General features: G+C 41.7%; 2 protein-coding genes and 1 long non-coding RNA gene across 4 annotated transcripts; 1 reads left to right on the forward strand and 2 right to left on the reverse strand.

The window, feature by feature from the left end:
• Window positions 1-162: 162 nt before the first annotated feature.
• Window positions 163-3,637, forward strand: atraid (all-trans retinoic acid-induced differentiation factor). Its single transcript, XM_080021991.1, has 7 exons — window positions 163-382; window positions 724-854; window positions 1,543-1,611; window positions 1,987-2,058; window positions 2,170-2,291; window positions 2,388-2,488; window positions 2,884-3,637. Exons 1-7 carry the CDS (start codon window positions 281-283, stop codon window positions 2,986-2,988), a joined length of 702 nt encoding a protein of 233 aa, XP_079878117.1. The 5' UTR covers window positions 163-280; the 3' UTR covers window positions 2,989-3,637.
• A 584-nt stretch (window positions 3,638-4,221) lies between these two features.
• On the reverse strand, window positions 4,222-13,914 carry eif2b4 (eukaryotic translation initiation factor 2B, subunit 4 delta). 2 transcript variants are annotated; one of them, XM_080021967.1, is made up of 14 exons: window positions 13,869-13,914; window positions 13,058-13,095; window positions 12,762-12,936; window positions 11,790-12,005; window positions 11,159-11,241; window positions 11,006-11,032; window positions 9,196-9,287; window positions 8,879-8,993; window positions 7,076-7,152; window positions 6,812-6,914; window positions 6,483-6,610; window positions 5,890-6,067; window positions 4,971-5,151; window positions 4,222-4,496 (listed from the first exon to the last, which is right to left on the reverse strand). In XM_080021967.1, the coding sequence occupies exons 1-14, from the start codon at window positions 13,888-13,890 to the stop codon at window positions 4,297-4,299; spliced, it is 1,635 nt and encodes a 544-aa protein (XP_079878093.1). In that variant the 5' UTR covers window positions 13,891-13,914; the 3' UTR covers window positions 4,222-4,296. The 2 variants fall into 2 exon arrangements, with proteins under 2 accessions (XP_079878093.1, XP_079878094.1); XM_080021968.1 differs by lacking the exon at window positions 11,006-11,032.
• A 2,715-nt stretch (window positions 13,915-16,629) lies between these two features.
• On the reverse strand, window positions 16,630-19,425 carry LOC307244584. Its single transcript, XR_013844651.1, has 2 exons — window positions 18,565-19,425; window positions 16,630-17,150 (listed from the first exon to the last, which is right to left on the reverse strand). It is a non-coding gene; the product is annotated as an uncharacterized lncRNA (long non-coding RNA).
• Window positions 19,426-19,888: the final 463 nt, after the last annotated feature.

The following is a 19,888-nucleotide window of genomic DNA, read 5'->3' on the forward strand; positions in this document are numbered from 1 at the left end:
ATTATTATTATTATTATTATTATTATTATTATTATTATTATTATATTAACGTATTAACAAGGTACCGACGGTAGCGCTTCACTGTATGCGTATAACGCAGCGCAAGAGGAAGCGCTTGAGCGCGCCGACGCTTTGTGTTTACTTCCGCAGAGCGACCCGCGTCGGAGGCCGCTCGGGTCGACAGGAGCGAAAACGACAGAAGCCTCAGTCCGAGCGTGGAGCGTCGGGACAAAGCTCAGAGTCCGCTCAAACAATGATCATATGACCCGAGCGCACGAAAATGAAGGCTGGGCGCCTCCAGCCAGCACCGGCACCGGTTGTTTTTCTTATTATAATCATTAATTTGTCGCTTTACACAAGTTGCCAACCGAACGAACTCAAGGTAAGGATTCAAAGGCTCATTAATTATATTTTGGTTTAAAAACAAACCCGGTCTTTAAAATCATGGCGCAATCGTGTATGTTTTGTTGACATGTTTTCGCTCGTATTTTGGATGATCCTTTCTGACAGTGTTGGAAAAACGGCTTAACAGACGAAAAAAAAACCCCCAAAAACCTCAATATTCAGAACACGCACATGAGACACTTTATCTACATTAATGCACCAACCCGAGCAATGAATTTGTCAACTGAACCCTAACAAACTGATTCTGGTTCTGATGTCGTGTTTTTTTTTTTAACACATATATATATATAATATACATTTTTTTTTACCCCGTTGCAGATATGTCAGATTTGTGGAGGGACGGTGCAGAACGGCACTGCTGTGGCCCGGTTCTGCGCCTCCTCCTCGGGCAGGATCCGGGGCCGATGCTGCGTCCGCAACAGCTCCGCGGAGCCAGAGCACGTCATCGGGTGAGAGCTGAAGCACTGTGCGGTGATCCGACTCATCAACACTTATCTCACAGCGACAGTGAGCGTACACATGCCAGCAGATAGAGCTTCTTCAACAGGGTGGGAGAAGAGCTCGGACATTTTACTCAAATAAAAGTACAAATACCCCAAATTACACTTGTGAAAGTGAAACTCGCACTTCGACTTTTCTAATTAGATACGTAAGTATATAAGTATTAGAGACTTTGAATACTTAAGAGCAAGTTCTTAAGTATCCAAAGTGAAAAATACTTGTCACACAGTTTATAATATAGGTATAAAGGGCTGCTGTACCTTTTTCTGTAGATGATGCTCATGCAGATCCTGATTACAATTTATACAAATAATAGCATGGTAGTATAATAGTAATTTCCAAGGATGAGCAATCCTAAATAATTTTTGTTTGATAGATCCAGTTCCAGGATTTTTATGTTTTTTATTTATTTTTTATTTTTTATTTTTTTTAACCAGATGTGAGCCAGATAGAGCGTGTCTAAATAAATACAGATTAAAATAAATAAAAAAACATTTTTCTCACTGGAGTAAAAGCTGTAAGTCTCTGAAACTGAATATAGAAAAAAAATGAACTTTGTGGCTTCCCACCACTGGAAGTCAGTGTCACAACTAGTTTCAAATGACATTTTCTAACCAATCTTCCATGTGTTTGCAGGTTGGATCTGTCCAACTGCTCTCTGAGTCGCGTGGAGGACTTTAAGAGAGCATCAACAGCTTTAATGATGTAGGTGGATCCAGTTTTATCTCGCACCAAATAAAATTCACCTATAATTCACCTGGCTCACAGAGATATTTAGCGAAATATCTTGATACATCCAAAAATCCATAAGAACTCAAAATACCACTGCACATACAATGATGTCCATATGATATTATTATTGATTTTCACCCATCCTCAATCCACAGAGCCAACATTGTGTCAGAGGCCAGATTACAGTGGCATGCAGGGAGAACTATTTCTATACATGTTTGAGAACCTGTGACCATGTTTGTACAGCCATAGCTATAATTTGTTAATGTACATATTGAACCTCTCTTACCTGCTCAAATGTAAAAATAATTTACAACCTTTCATGAATTCAATCTTTTTGTTTTCCAGAGATCTCTCCCTCAACCCCATTGTCAACATCAATGACTCAGTGTTTCAAGGGTTTATTGTGTTAGATTGCATGTGAGTATGTTGAAAACTCAAATTATACACAAGCCTTGATGTGGATGTGAATTTCCAGTATGTATTTTGTTTGTGTTTTTATCCCCCATTGCTTCGATAACTGTCGCTTAGAATCTTGCCTTCAAGCCTGGTCTGCCCTGGCGGCAACGCCTCGTGGGAGAAGGTGGACGTCTCACAGGGAAACCGCGTTTGTCAAGGCCAGAGGGACTTGTGCAACCAGACCGGGCAGATGTGTGAGTGCTCCAAACCTGCTGTGTTGTATTATATTTTACTCTATATTTAAGGTCGTAGACAATTCCCATTATCTTGGATTTGCTCCTCACCCACAGCTTTGAACTGTCCGGAGAACTCCCTCTGTGCTCCCTACGGTCCGGGTTTCTTTGAGTGCAGTTGCGCCGACAATCACCATGGATACAAATGTCTCCGTGAGGTCAGTTCCACAAGAGTTTTCTTCAGGAGCTATTAATGGTATTGTGAAGAGAAATGATAGATAACTGAGATATTTTTATTACTTTATTATTACACTTTATGCTGAATTTCCCCCCAGCAGTTAGTAAAGTGCTATCTTATTTTTATAAGTCCTCATACAGGAAACTCATCGCAAAGATTATAAATTACAGTAAGGTGGCATGGAACAAAATACCACAATTGATTGCTTAATTGATTACTTAAATGTTCATTAAAATATCTGATCACTGCTGGAACAAGAGTTAGGGGTTCTCTGAACCAAACTTATAATACTAATAATGGATTTTTCACCACCACCAGAAATCTAATCTTCCTGTTGTCATGTTTCCATTTTCCATGTTGTATTGCTGCTGGTAGGGGGAGTTCCCGATGTTCCAGGTGTTCTCTCCTCTGGGAGTGTCCACGGTGCTGATTTCCCTCCTGCTCTGGGTCACGCAGAGACGAAAGGTTAAATCCTTCTGAGGTTCTACTCCTCATTCCATTTTGACCCATATGGAAACTACTGAATTTTACTAATTTTAATGTCAAATTACTGACTTATAGTGGGAGTTGGCACTAGGCCCTTTGACTGTTTTACCTTTGCCGGGCAGCTGTTTTAACTTGGGTTAAATGTTTTAAACTGAATTTATTTTTTTTGTAAAATTCAGTCAGAGAGGGATACTCTGAGGGTTCACCTTAGTTTTTAACTTTCGACATTATATAATGACTATCGCTTGCATTTGATGACATTTTGACATTTTAAAGGGGTTAAAGGCAATATGCAGAGTTCTAAAAATGTGCACGACTGACTTCACAATGTTTACAAGCATTGAATTTGTTTATTTTTTTCTGGCTTTAAGCGGGAATTAGCAATGTCTTTGCATGTGCTGAAACTTTGGGAGTATAGATCCTGATTTAAGAAAGTTTAGGAGTATGGATACTTATTTAGGCCTTCTGAGATTTCGAAGTTTTCTGGCTACGCTTAGATTTTGAGTCTGGAGATTTAGGACACGTGAACAACCCACTGGCACTGATCACTTCTTTATCAGCTTTTCAGTAACTAAGTTACATATTGAACGTCATATTTTGAACACGTGCTGGAATGGATTCAGAATAAATTTCCGTCCTTGTGCATATTTGTACTTCTGCAATCACACACAATATAATTCAAAGTTTTTTTTATTGCGTTTGAGATCTGGGGTTGTTTCATTCTGACAACATAAGGAAGTCCCATCATTCAAGTGTAAAACATTGTTCCGATTTAAAATCAATGAGTTTATCTTAAAATTATTTCAGTACTCTTGTCACTGTGCGTTGATGCAGTATTATCAACGTATAAACCCCCTGTTGAATAACGAGAGCAGTATACACATCAGGCATTAATATCGCCTTGTTGGGCATAGAAACCACATATTTTAAGTCATATAATTTTAGAACCTTGTAAATAGTTTTTTTTGTCAAATGTGTCAACTAGCTTTATAGAAACTGTAATATGAAATCAGCAGACAAGACCTGTCCTGAAGTTTAGTAGTTTAACAAAGGAGATAATTTACCCTAATAGCAATAGAGCAGTATGGCTTGCATCCAAAATAACTAACTCTACAAAACTCTGATTGCTTTCACCAATCAGACCAGTTATCAACATCCTGTAAAGTGTTCCTTTCCATCTGCAAAAAAAAGTTCAAACACATGGACTCAGTTTGAAAACACATCATCTGATATATATATATATTTATTGCATGCTGAAAGCATGATTGTTTGTGTTGCGTGAGTACGTGGCGAGCAGAGCAATCACTGGTCAACGCTCTTGACCCGCAGCACCACGGGCACTGAGGTGCACGGGATCATCCCCAGGTCCGTGATGACCAGATCCACGAAGTCGGGAGGGGTGACGTCGTAGACCAGGTTCAGTAGACCCAGCAGGGGAACGTCCTGCCAGCCCCCCAGCTGGGTCTTCCCCTTTCGGGTCACAATGAGGTCATCAGGGTCATCTGAAAAGAACAACTATTTTAGCCGAAGGAAGATTTCTTGTCCACGTCTCGAGTCCAGAGTGCAGAGTCTATGCAGCTACATGATGAGAAACCGAGGATTTTAGTTGACCATTGTCACACAAATTATGATAAATCATTTTATTGTGTCTTTTCATTTTATGCCACTATCATAGTATAATCTTAGAAGAGTGTAATAACACACCTACATATTGTAAAAGAGCTATCTACTGACAAGACAAGAACAAAAATTATGACATTTAATTAAGAGTGAAATAATGACTATTTTTAAGGTCTTTATTTTTGTGAAATTATTTAAAGGCATTTTAAAGATATGCAGATAACCTGTCAATATTTTTCATTCACAACACAAAAAACAACATACTGAAGGAGCTGAACCATTAAAAAAATTGAACTCGGGTAACTTATATAGTTTGTATAGTTTTACTAATATAGTTAGTAATTGTGGTGCCAAACCCAGTTCGTTGGAGACGAAGGAGTCCGTCTGCACCCTCTCGCAGAACTTGTACGTCTCGCAGCAGACCAGCACAGGCACATTGAAGGCTTTAGCCACCAGAGCGATTTGGGACGTCCCCACACGGGACATGACGTAGCCGTTGGCCAGCAGTGCGTGTGCGCCAAGGAACACTTTGGACACCTGGGAGGGAACGGGCGTTAGTAGATAGAAAGACAAGCAAACACCTTTAAAATGTTAACACCACCAAGTGGAAGAAGGAAAAGAAACATACGGCTTTTTATACACAACAGCAATTGGACTGACAATTTACAACTGGATTCGCTCCTCAGTTATTATTTTAAATATATATATTTTTAAATGGTTTCGTCTTCTTCATTTGCTTTTATACTTTTTAGACTATACCCTATTTTATTTTTGTTTTATGTCATTGTCTATACATCCAGGGGTTCTCAACCTTTATTGGCCCATGACCCCCAAAATTCTCACAGCAACAGAAGAGTGTGACCAATTTTTCTATTTTATTATTTTGGAGGCAGCACCATTAATTGTATGCATTTCACTCAACATTAAGGCCTCTAAGCAAAAAAAAAAAAAAAATAGGTTAAATAAAAATCTTTCTTGCTGTTCTAAAAACAATTACATCATAGAGCATGGATGGAGCTCTAATGGATTATATGGAAATGTTGATAGATTTCAAACCAGTTTAATGAAAATATATCAGTAAAATATTAATTTGATTGATATATTTTGAGAAAAGTCCCATGAGCCTGTCGAGATATCAAGGGACCCCACGTTTACACTGTTACTGTCACTGCACATATGATGGCTACATCTTTATAACATCATAACTTAAAGCAATATCTATTTATTGACTATGCTGCCCAGATCTTAAAGAAGACACAAACACACGGTGCTGACCTCTGGTAGGATGTAAGACACGGCAGAGATCAGGACGTAGGTGCAGCTGATGCCCCTCTGGACCAGACGCCTCAGCGCCTCTCTGCCCTCCAGCCGGGGCCGGCTGTCCACCACCACCACCCGGAACTTCCGACATTTGTCAAAGGCCTCACACAGGATGTGGTTGACCAGTGATGAGCTGAGGAGGGGGAGAGAGCCATTAGGAGAGGACAGAATACATAAAGATGAAAGAGAAAACTTAAATTATCTCGGTCATCCCATCTTGAGGTAACCCAAGAGATATTCCAAAATCAAGCTGTTGCAGAAGGAGAGCAGGGGTTTCCAAACTAAGAAGATCAGGCTCTGGCTGAGGACATTTTATATAATTCTGAAAATACAAAAGTGTAAAACAAAATAATAGTGTAATTCCTCCGAGGACCACTGGGGGCTGTGAAACCAGTCTGTTTCAGACTGGTTTAAAAGCACTAAACACAAGGAATAAAGCAGCGGTGGAGTCACTCCACTGACCATAATAGGCAGTGTTTTCTTGTAGAGAGAAAAATTTAACACACCAAGAACAGAGTTTCAGAGCTGCCTAATTTGCATTTTCTTACCATCCATAGACTAGAATGACGTCTCCATCACTAATCTTTTCAATGGCGTACTTGGAGATTGCTGTAGCTGCCAGGATGATCTTTTCATCTATGTACCTGTCGATACACTTCTGCAGTTCGCTCTTAGCCTGAACAGAGTGAGATAGATGGAAAAGTAAAGATCAAGTATAGTAAGACTATTTTGGTTTTTATTCTATTCCTTTATACTGTTAGCAGCAGCATTTGTTGATATATTTCAACTTCAAAGACCCATCATTTCACTGTCAAAAATAGATGTTAATTGCTGTGTTTTCACAATGCATTTCACAAAGAAAAATACGAGAAATAACCTCTTCTTCTTTGCATTGACTGTCAATATTGGAGATCTCTTTCTTGATGTATTTGATTGCGTTACCCATGCTGGCCGACAGGGGGCGACACTGGCTTAAAAAACTGCAAGAAGACGACGAAAGAAAGTTTGCGTTGATAAAATATATTACAATATTTTCTTTTCTTAATCATTGTATGAAGTTCTAATCAAATGTCACCTTTATTTATCAAAGTCAACAGGTCACGAGTTTGATATAGTAGGGGCAAACCAGTTATACAAGTACCTAATGTAGGGTTTCAGCTTGTTCACGAGGTCCCGAGAAAGTTCTTCATTCGGAGGTGTAGTGTAGTCCCTTATGACCTAGAGAGACATTAAACAGGTACAGTATAGGTGTTAATCCCTTTAAATTATATACAAGTTAGTTTTACAGGTCGATTTAAAAAGACCCCAGACACGTGCATGGAATTCTATAATTTCAGATAAAAATCAGACAAAATGTTAGCAAATTATAATGTTGGCTGTTTTAATCCCATTGAAGAACCTTCCAGAAGTGAGGTTTTAAGGCCTTCTAATCAAACGTAGTGGTCGACCGATACGGGTTTTTCAATGGCCAATGCCGACACCGATATTTAGGGAGCGGGGTGTCCGATCACATATATATATACTGCCGATCTCATGTTGTTGTTTTTTTTGCATCTGATAAAATACAACAATTTAATAATAATAACAAATGAGATACAAAGTTGATTAACTGAAATTAACATTTATTTAACACTAATGTTATTGTCTGCATTGTCCAGCAGTGCTCTTATTTTAAATAAAAAAAAAAATAAAAAAAAAAAATGTATCAACTAAATAAATGTCCATTGGTAATCAAAAAACTAAACTTTGTAAAAAAACATGAATGAAAAACAAATAATTATAAACCATTATAGATATAGATATATATATATATATATATATATATATATATATATATATATATATATATATATATATATATATAGTCATATTAATAACTCTAATATATAACTCTAATATATATAGAGTCATATTAAAGTCTGGTCTGGAAATAGAGTCTCCCCGTTACAGAAGTGCAGGATTTATTATTTACAAATAAAATATTGACACAAAGACATCCAGTTTTTCCTAAACCTTTACTAAATGAAGTCCCGTAGTAACGGAAAGCAACGGGGGGATGGTGTGACGCGGCAGGGGACAGTGGGGACACACAGGCAGGCGGGATGGAGGGGGGTCTGAGGGTGCTGAGTGCTGCTTAAGGGTCCATGGTGGCCTTTTTATGTGTCAGGTTTTATATTTTATTTATTTATTAATTTTTAAGCATAAATGGGAATCGAAGTAGCGGATTTCCGCGATCGGGACGCCCGCGATGGTGCACATCCGGGGGCCCGTGATCTGCACTCCGCTGTGCGTCCCCCTGCCGCTCCATTCCCTTATTGAACCAAATCTAAAAAGAACTGTGTAGTGTTTAAAAAAATGTTAGGAAACACACAAAAATAAATAGTCTTCAAAAAAAGGCAAGAAAAATCGCCATGGGAACGCACACATGGTGCAGCACTGTCCGGAGGAGAAAAAAAAAGTCTCTGAGTTAGGTTTATGTTTTGCGACAAATGCGAAGTATTTCCAAACAGCACATTCCATTTTTAATGAGCTTACACATTAACAAATCAATGAGACAGTGAAGACAGCAAGTGAGTGACAGGAGGCGGGGCAATGTGGGCGCTGCAGTTGTGTGTGTGTGTGTGTGTGACTGTCAGAGAGAGGAGAGAGCGAGGAAGCACAGCTGCTACTGGTACTGTATATCGATAGTGCCGAAAATGAGTCTTGAAACCGTTTCAAATATTCAGAATCGATATGTATATAAAAATCTATGTTTAGACAAAACTAGTCTGCAGACATTTTTTGTTTATCAGCTTTGCAATCACAAATCTGTCCCATTTCCGATGAAGTGGTAGAGAGAATGGATACAAATATGAGCACTTTACTCATACACAAATGCAAAAGAGAGCAGGACAGGACGTAGAAAGTACTAGAAGTAGATCTAACAAGACCCATGGGATTGTACCTGTTTGAAGGCATGCAGCAGTGCTATAGAGCGAGCATTGGACCCCGCCACGATGCCCTGGGAGTACTGCAGGCCCAGCCGCACGATGGAAGGGTGGATCACTGTGGAGGGAATGCTGAGACACAACCATAACATTAAAGCAATTACATAACAGTAAATCAGAGGATGACGGTGTTCATTCAATAAGACTTAACATAAAAATGCCTGGCAGAAAAAAAACAAGATTTAGAGTCGGAGGATTTTGGATTGGAAAACATGTACATTTTTCATTTTTTCCCCCCCTTATTCTGTGGGCGGGAGCTGCTGAGGCAGCATACCTGAGTTGCTGCGTCAGAGGGGCTTTGCGGCTGTACTGGTGGAGGTGCGAGAATAGGCTTACTTTGTAGCCGTAGTCTGACCGAAGAGGGATCTGAAATTTGATTTCCACCAGAAACAAATAAGATTTCATTTTCCACTTAGTTACCACATATTGAGAAGCTTCAAGATGACCAAAGATTGGTTGTGTGTAAATGTCATTCACTTAAATCAAGGAAAAAACAAAGATCCTTGAAGAACCAAAATGGTATCAACTGTTCATACTGTAGGATAAGTTGGACAAAACACTGGAGGTGACCAATTAAGTTTCAATTTAGCAATAATTAGAAATGTAAAATATTAATTCCTTTTGTATGTGATAATTCACATCCAAAATGGATGTCAACACCAGTGTGGCTCCCCAAAAGTTGATCTACAGTGAATAACCCTCACAGAGCACATAATGACACAACAAAAGCACAGCAAACTACTCATTTGGGACACCTCACCTAATCACAGCAAAAAGCCATCCATTTTGAATATTCTGTTGTTGACGTGTAACCACACTTTAGGGTTTAAAGGGGACCTCTTATGAAAAACTCACCTTTTCAGTGCACATACATTTCGGTCTCTTATGGGCCCACTAACACACAAATTGTGAAAAAAGACAACCCAGTCAGTTTTTTGTGAGCTGTCTATTTCAGAAAACATGTGGCCACAAACCATTCAGATTTGCGAATCCCTTCCTACGTCACTTTAGCCTGAGAACCAGATAAATCTGCAGCTCATGTTTCATTTGCTCTGCAGAGTACTTCTGGCCACCCTCCCATTCAAAAAGATTTCCACCCGACCTTGCCAGGGTCGGGCCAATCACAACCGTTTATCTAATATGGGGCAGGTTTGATACGATGACACTGCAGATCCCGCCGAGGCATTTTCATAAACAACCAAGACGGCTGCTGCTGATGTTGAACAGTCTGTAGAATCTGCTATGGCAACAGTAAAAAACAAACACGTATGTTTTCTCAAAAAAAAAATTTGGTGATAAGAATGATGTGTTTGCTTTACTTCAACTTTGGTAAAAGTTGAATTTACCAACTCACTCGCTCAGTGGTACATCACATGTTTCGTTGCTCGGATTGGTTGAGGTATACCCAATTGCGTCCAGAGACATTTTGGTATGCGTCCCTCGGTAACGCCCCTTGGAAATCGGAAATGTCTTGTTTCTTTAAACAGAACCAATAAAAAAGTGTGTTTTTATTGTAGATGTATTAATTTTATTAAACAACGTTTACATGAAACTAAAAATCCCTGCGTGCAATGTCCCGGTGTGGTGTCGGAAATGAAAGTTGGAACAAAATTTTAAATTAGGCGTTGTAGATCTAATATGAGTGACGATTCAGCAACTGGATTGCTTATTTCTCACCTCAAATTTGTTCAGAAACAGATTTTGGTGGAGTGATGAGGTGAAATGAGTGAAAATTTACGGATTCAATACAACAGAACAACAGAGCTCAAACCCCATTGGCTCACAGAACCTGGAACTTGTGCTCTAATCCCATTGGTGTACAGAACTAGGGGCCTCAGGAGGGAAGCGCTACCCACTAAACGGATCGTCCTGGAACAGGATGGTTAAGAGGCATGTAAGAATGCTTAACCTGAGTGGTATTTTCAGCAAAAAAACTTCAAAGACATGTTTTTGGGACCTCAGAGACATATATTAACTTGAAAAGGAGCATAATAGGTCCCCTTTAACATTTCCAAACAACACAGATTTGAACACAACTCAGAAGCACACTTTTCGGGGGCGCACCCTGAGGCCTTCAGTAATACCTCTTTGCCAGCGCTGTCACCTTGCATCTGAAAGGAGCGTTCAGTCACATGCGATGATAATGAGTTGAAGAGTGGACACAGAAAATCATCTAGCCCAGGGATAAACATTTTAAGGTGAATGACCCTCTGAAATGAAAATATCAAATTCCTAACCTGTTGCCTTTCCAACTTCTTGGCCAGCTTCTTTAAAACCTCAGGGTTGTCGACCTGAACATGTTCGGGGAGCCTCTTAACCACTGAAAACAAATAATGAACATGAATAAAAACGTCAATCGCAGTTCCTGTTATTTATATTCTGAATTATAAACACATATTTAAGATATTTAAGAAAAAACACAGGGTGCTTCTAGAACACAGCGGGCTCATTAGAGCACCAAAACACACCGATTATTAATCATCAGCCTCAATATCCACAGGGGATGATGATGATGTGGCTAATGCCGAACAGGTTTAATAATTGTGTAAGATGTGAACACTGGGGCATTCCGATGGATTATTTTTCACGACAGTACTGACTCTCAAAACAGCAACATTGATATTAAATGTATGGATGATGGATAGAGTTAAGAAAGTTGTAACCATAACCTATGTAGCAGTAGTTTGTATATTATTATATATTATATATAAGTATTACATTGTGATACAGTATCGTTACCATCTTTGAAGAAATCTGAGCCTATAAAGTTAGATCTGCACTATATCACTGTACACAAACATACATATTGGGGCCCCTGTATTGTGATATATGTGACATATCATATGGGCAGATTCTCAGCAAGCGTACCTGGCTGCAGCTCGCTGGGCTGCAACTTGGCCTTCCCTGCAGGGACCTGTGGGATCACGTCTCCCTTTTTGCCCTGTTTTGACGCCCGCTCAGCCTCCTGCCGGGCCCTGCGCTCGGCCTTGATTTCCGTTTTGCTCTTCGCCGGCTTGCCCGCCGGGGCGGGGGCGTCCAACACAGGCACAGGTAGTGGTGCGGGGGTAGGCACTGCTAGAGGAGCTGGGGAGTAGGACAGAAAGGGCTCAGGGTTGATGTAGAAGGAAACCGCAAATGATAGAAATAACGTGTAAATTCTGTCCGTATAAAACTCAAGTTGTCGGATGATTCAAAACCAAGATGCTTACATGAATATCAGTGGATGTCACACGTTTTGATGGCACTAAGGTAAAATATTTCCCAAGTGTTTTTTGATAATGACTACTTGGATGTTACATAGTGTGTTCATATTCATGTGAGCCAGCTGTTCATAATGTTCTCTCTGACTTATTAGGTGAGCTGTTTTGGTTTTTTTTATCTCCGCTTTCAACCTGCAGCTGTCTGTGAAGCCTTTGAAATATCAAGTTGCGATTAAGGGCTATAATTGAATTTGACTTGACTCATGTCATTGTTGTTGGGGCAACCACAACATTAAAGTTAGGCCGATTATTTTCCGTTTTTAACCTAGCTTTACTGACATCTATTAGAGAAAACATGACATTGTGCTGATGTAACTGGTTGGATATTTAATAGCCTACAACACTATATTGGACTTTAAATGTAGAGCTTGGAAAGTCATAAAACAGTGATGTCATTCATAAAATAGTCATACTCCTTGGTCACAAAATATGTGTCGGGGATTTAATAACCAACTCTGGGTGACCATTTCTAGTTATAATCAAACATTCAGAACAATGCGTTAACAGTTCTAGTTCTGAAAAACTTGGTAACCGGTTTAGAACCTAATCAGCAACCCAAAAAAACAACAACCATGTGCACCTTTTTGTGTGGGAGGGTGAGCAGCTTGTTTTGAAGTTGGGGATCTCTCAGTGGGCGGTTTTTCTTTCTGACTTTCCGAAGTTTTGTCATCCTTTCTCTCTTTGTTCTTCTTATGTTGTTTCTTCTCTTTCCGCAGCCGCTGCTTCTCCTCCTTTGTCAGTTCTGTACCTTCACGCTGCGGGTGACATACATGCATGGTTAGTGACTATGTTTATCTTTTAAACATTGACTGCACAAACTAGTCTCCAATGTCGCCTTGCCACGAAAGTCGGCATATTGGGAAAACTCTGGATCACCTTTGCATGTGAAATGTCGCCTTTCTCATCAGGTCCATCTGTAAGACAATCAAGTTGCAAGGTCATTATTTAAACAACATCATTCAATGCCGTGATCCATAGTATTATCTATGAGAAGGGAGAGTTCTATTGGAAACATTTGGGTTGTTTTTTTTTTTTCATCCGGCTTTACCCTCACTTTCATTCTATGATAGTCACTCGTTTTTCTCAAAAGTTTGAAATTGGAAACAACATATAGAGGAACACGTATAACGCAGATGCATTGAATGGCAGGTTTTTGTTTTTTTTATTGCCAGCTTACTGGCATAGTTAAGTAAAAACATCAAATGTGGAGTTTGTTATAGAAAATAATCTTACGGATTACGGATGAGGTTGTAACTAGGGACCCTAGCATCCTGCATCCAGCCGGGTTGTTATGAGTATTTCAGGATGATGCCTTGAGCTAACTACACCAGTTTGCACCTCCACCTTAATAGAAACAATCACGCAGGCTGTGGTGGTCACCAAAATTGAGCGTTTGTGTTATTTTATGTGACGGGGGACTTATTATGAGTGGATGATGCAATGGCTTGGAAGCGCAACATGTCACATGCGATGTGTGAACAAGCTCCAGCTCCAGCTCCAGCTCCAGCTCCAGCATGGCTAGTGCTAGCCATGCTAACGCTAGCTCCACTATACCCGATATAAACTTACTCGCCACAGTCACAAACATAAAGGTAAACGCACAGTGTTAGAAACAGCCATTACGGCAGCACATACAAAATAAAACTGCAGCGTCGTGAAGTTCCACCGTTATCTCTAACGAACTCACCTGTCACTCCGCTGTCAGCCATGTTTACGGTCCTTCCCCACTGGAACTGTCGAGGAACTACAGCGAGGAAATATAACAGCGCCCCCAGATGGACGGCCGAGCTACTGCAACACACTGGCGCCCCGTCCGGTGCTGTAGCGGGGAAATTTAACAACGACACCCGATGGACGACTGTGGTACTGCACACTTCACTTACAGAAATATCGGATTTTTATTTTTTATTAATGTTCATCGGTTTCATATCGTCTTTGTTAATGGAAAGCAAAGTTATTTTTTAATATATATTTACATTCATAGCATAAAATCATTTCATAAAATGAGTGAAATACATTTGGTTAGCGTTTGGCTAATTATTATAAACATTATCAATGATAAAATGATACAAATCTGTCCAGTATATCTTCACACATGGACAATACCAGAATAATGCATTACCGACTTAACAAAACAAAAGGTACAGGACCCTTCGCGGTCTTGGAATAAGCATTGTTCTGGGCCTGTGGGCCACACAGGGTCAAACTACTGACGAATTTACATAAGTCATAGTATTCATTTTCTCTGATGATAATTTTTCTTCTTACTAAATATTTTCCCATGTCTCTTTCAAGCTTAGGAGTTAATTAACTAACCTTCTGCAAGTTAATCTACTCTCTCATTATCTGGTAATGGAAAAATTGGGGATGTTGAATTTGGCCATCTATTTATTCTATATAATAATATCTTTGGCTATCTATTTATTTTATATAAAAGTGTGTGAACATGTACACTTCCATAAAGACATGTTAAGGCCTTTATTTGATAGTGTTCATGATATGAACTTATATTTCTATTCAATACGTACAGTATATAATATAAAGTAATAATTTTGAAGTGTTAAATGTTAAAGTTGGAACAAGTCCCGGAGGTGATGGACAATATGTCATGAAAAGGGCTCCTCCCCTCTGTGTGTGGGGATGGGGCTTTTACCTGTTGCTCGTTGATTAGTGTAACGAGCAAAAGCCACACTGATCCTGGGCCCAATTACCTAGACCCAAGACAGATGTGGCTGCTCAAACTACGCCATCTTAACACTACAAAGATGTTTACAGAGAAATATTCTCAATATGATACAGATAGATTCCATTTTACCGATATTGGTTCTAGGCAAGTGTTTGGAAAGCATGAATTTGTAGTGTGCATCCACATTTTCAACACTGATTACAATGACAGTAATGGGGAGGCCAAAGACCATCTACAGTTTAATATGTAATTAAACCTTTAAGATAAGTTAAGATAAGATAAGATTCCGGGTGTCTTGCGCTGAGCGTTACGTGGATGGCCGCTCAGGGCTTGTGGCTGGATGGGGTGTCTGGCCGGTTGCAGTGGGGCGGGCCTCGAGCCTTGCACGGGGCGTTGGTGGGCGGGGGGGCTCCTGGCTCGCCTGCGGGGCGGGCGGCTCTGGCCAGTCTGCGGTTGGTCTGTCAGCACGGGACATGGCTCCGGGCCTTCGGTCCGTGCCTGGCGTCCGCAGCCCGGCTTCTGCACCTGCGGCTCCGTCTTATGCCTGCACTTTGGGGTGGGTTGTATATGTGCCCCTCAGGGGTGCAGGGTCTCCTCACAATCCCTGGCACTGGTTTATGCTCCTCGGGGCCGTGTGTGGGTGTTACTCCCCGGGCTTCCGGCTTCTCTGGGGGCTGGGGGGTCTTCTGTGGCAGCAAGGCAGGGTGCTAGCGGCTGTCCTGTGGTCGTGCGGTGTCTATACGGCCGCGGGACTCAGGGGGGGCTTCGGGGCCTTTACCGCTGCTTGGAGGCGCTACGATATAATGCTGACCTCATACACCAGAACTAATTGGGACAAGTCCCGCGCACTCATCGGTGGACACATCACACGCACACACACGCACACACACACACACACACACACACACACACACACACACACACACACATATACATACAGGCACACTCATCACAGGCATACACACACCACCAGCACCTACTTTGAACACACCACCTGCACCTTCCTGGTTACATTCCTGTCCTTTTCTCCCTCATTTACTGCCATGACAATGACAGGAAGAATTAATTGCTCTTCCAGTTTTCCTGGAATGCTATTTTGTCGATACCTGTTGTCATCTGACATTTTTATGTTTACGTTTTTCCATGTACATGTTGTTTGGTTCTATGTTTATTTGTCTCACCATGGTGATTCTCCCCTTCTTGGAGTACTAATGATGATTAGTTGGTTATAGGCCAAAACATGGTAAAATAGTTCTCCAAAAACAGGGATTGGTGGCGGCTCTGTATAACAAAAAGCTGTGCTCTTGTCACAGAGTTATTGCAGCAGTTCTTGATGATTTAAGAATTAATAAAGAGTTGCAGGTTGCATTGCAGGCTGAGAAGTTGGACTTATAGACTAACTCTGTCCTAGATGTAATAGCATACAAATACTCTGTGTTGTATGCTCAGCATGCTGACAGCACAGGCTAAAAAAAAAGAAAAGAAGGATAAGATATGACATGATAAGATAAGATAAGATAAGATAAGATGCGATAAGATACGATAAGATAAGATTCAACATGATAGATAAGACATAAATAAGACATCATAAGATAAGACATGATAACATAACATAACATAACATAACATAACATAACATAAGATCAGATAACATGAGAATTCAAAGAAATTAATAAATTAATTAAATGAAAGACTTCATCCAATATAGAAACACAGTACATTAACATAGAGATGGAGGGAAAATAATCATGACCACCATCAATATTTTTTATTTCATTTTATTTCAGTTTCAAACTAACATCATCACACCATAAATGTTCAAACACTAGGCTTCTATATGAAAAAAAAAAAAAAGATGAATGTTACCGAAACTATTAGACCAGAGTTACCAGTGAACCCAGTCTTACACTACACGACAATCCCACTCTGACTTTTGAGGCCCACCGGGGACTGGCGAGTGAATTCACGACGCAGTAGCTGGTTGAAGGGGACCAAACCTCACAGAAACACCTGACTTGGTTCCGTTTGACCAGCCACAGCAAGGCGTGTAGCTTCAGCTGGCGGAAGGAGAGCGAAAGAGAGAGGGAGAGAGAGTGGGAGGGAGAGAGAGAGGGAGCAGAAAAGAAATTAAGGTAAGAGCGATCGGGGGTAAAGACAGAGCGAATGGAAGGTAGGGAGGGGTGAGAGGATAGAAGAGAAGGATTAAAGATGAAGAGTGGCTAGCAGGGAGTCGAGTCGTCATCTGCAAGTGTCGTCATGGCGTCGCTTCTCCTCGTTCCTTACCTAATGAAAGAAGGAGAAAGACAGAATAAATCAGCCAAAGTAGTAAACAGACAGATTGGAGTCAGCAGCCGTGATGGCAGAGGATCAGGGAGGTGTGGAGCCCTGACGCCATGTCGACACGTCATTTTCATTGCAGTAACACAACTCCCACAGTGGCAAACAGGTGTGTTGGTGTTACCACACAAACAGGCCCCATGTACATAACTGGGAAAGGCCAATGGCAAGTCATCTCCCAGTTTCCTTCCAAACTCAGCCTTACTAACCTTAGCCCCCCAATGACAGTCCTGCCCCCTCCTACCCACCCCCACCCCCCTCGAAACACGCACACCACACACACACACACACACACACACACACACACACACACACACACACACACACACACACACACACACACACACACACACACACACTTTTTTCAAAGTTCTATAATGGGTGACAGCTGTGCTCCGTCAATCCCCCCTGACTGTCAGCAGTTGGGGCAGGACAGGAATGTTTCCGAGGGCTCCCTCAGACCCTATCATTGGCCGTCCGAGTCAAGCAAACTGCCCAAATGCAAGCAGAGGAACAGGCCCTTCACCTGTTGCCCAAGCGCCAAGAGCCCTCGCAGACACACACACACACACACACACACACACACACACACACACACACACACACACACACACACACACACACACACACACACACACACACACACACACACACACAAGGTCATACTCATACAAAACAATAGGCTCATATTGCTGAATCGAAATTCACCCAGTGACCTTTTCTGATTCACGGGTTTTGCATTAGAAACACAGGGAAATGAGTTGTAAATAAGCGGTGGTGCTTGAGTCCCCTTGAAACCACACACTTCCTTACATTCCATAACTGGCGTATTCATATGGGGATATAAGGAAGCATGTCTTCACAAGGGGCAACAACTGGATTCACTGCTGCGCGCGCACAAAGCTCCCTTTCAGAGCTGCGGTTGCAAAGTAGCGGGAACGACCGGCTCAGCAACACTTAACTGTGGCAGAGTTGAAAAGTTGTAGCTTGTAGCTCAGTTGATTTTGGAATTGATTGACAATTCAAATTATGTTCAAGGTGAGATCCTATGTCTACAAAAATACATTATTGTTGAGTTTTATGACAAGAAGAGTCTTGCCAAAGAAGAGAAATGAAAAGGAGTCATACAGTAACCTTCACAACAGTTAACATTAAAAATGACCAAGGAGCTGAAATTCTTAAAACAAGGAAGTGAGATGACTAGCTGTCTTCCAGAAAGACTGACCAATACCCGGTAGTGGCATTGCTTGAAGTTTTGCTCAATCATCAACAGGATATAAAACCCTGATACAAAATTCCTCAGAAGCAGTGATCCTAAACACATATTGTAATCCTGAATGAATTCAAATGCTTTCCATACCTTTTCCAAAGTCAGCTGTGGCTGGATTCTGGTCTCCCCCGGGTAGATGCTGTTGTGGTGTGTGCTGGACTTCTCCAGGGCAGACTAAGGTGAAGAGCTTCTCCCTTCATCATGTGGAGGTCCTCTACCGTGGTCTCACCGGGATCTAACTCATCTCAAGAAACATCTATGCTATGTCCCACCAGCCCTGAGCCATGTGGTCACGAAGGAAAACAACACTTAGATGTTGTTTCCAGGTGGATTTGATATCTCTGCTTGGGAACACACCTTGAGCGGCCAAATTTCCTGCTGTACCTCTTTTCTGTGCCACACCTCAGGCCCTTCCCGCTCGACGGAGGTGTCACGCTCAGTCAGAGCGTGCCGCCTCAGTCGTAAAAACCTAAGAAGGGACCCACTAACAACTGGTCTGACACCTTAGCCGACTCGCAAATTAGGGGAAAGCGAACGGGGATGAAGTCGCGGGTGGAGTTACAGAGACCAGAAGAATGATAACGAAGTTTGTCTCAGTTGAGAAGAAATTGCAATTTTTAGGTACCATCTAACAAGCATTGACTATTGACAGTCAATGAGAAACACCTTACCTTTACAAAAAACGGAAACAACAATTTGGATTTCCCTGAAACGCTAGAACCAAGCATCTAGAACTCACTCTGGACTAACCAGCCCTTCCCCTGGTCCCTGAAGGACGCCCCCTGCTCCGAGTTCCCCAAGCTCCCCCCTTCCTTTCACCTCCTGAGAACCCCCTCTCTCTCTCTCTCTCTCTCTCTATCTCTCTCTCATTGCTCTTGGCTCTTCTCAGATGAAGCGTCCTTCTCCATTTCTGGCTCGGCGAGCTGTGCCCAGAACAGGCCTTGGAGAGCGGCCTTTTCTATCCCGCCGGGCGTGACCCCCTCCACAGCGGCCTCCCACCTGTTGGTGTCCTTTAGAAGCCCGGGCCTCTCCTGCGCCTCCTGTCCGGCCCAATCAGGGCCCTGACAGGGGGGGGAGCCAGCCTGTGAAATCACACCTCTCAGCTGTTCACACTGGGCTTCAGACACCCTACACCCCACCCCCCAGATCTACCCCTTCCCCCACCTGCCCACCCCCTTTTACACTCAATGTCAATGGCTCTTTTTTGGTAAAAAAAAAAAAAAAAAAAAAAAAGATGGAGGGGGGGCGGGGGATCAGGAGAGAAAGGGTACAAGGAAACAACTGCAGCACGGCCTTGTTTTATTGGTTCGGGGGCACAGTCGCAGTTAGAACAGCAGTCACAGCCGTCGCTGGGTCACAGCTGAACCCAAGGTTGTGTTTCATCCCCCGTCTTGGTTTTCTGGGGGCGACACGC

The sequence above is a fragment of the Zeus faber genome (genome assembly GCF_960531495.2).
Source record: "Zeus faber genome assembly, chromosome: 2".
In the NCBI taxonomy this organism is placed as follows: Eukaryota; Metazoa; Chordata; class Actinopteri; order Zeiformes; family Zeidae; genus Zeus; species Zeus faber.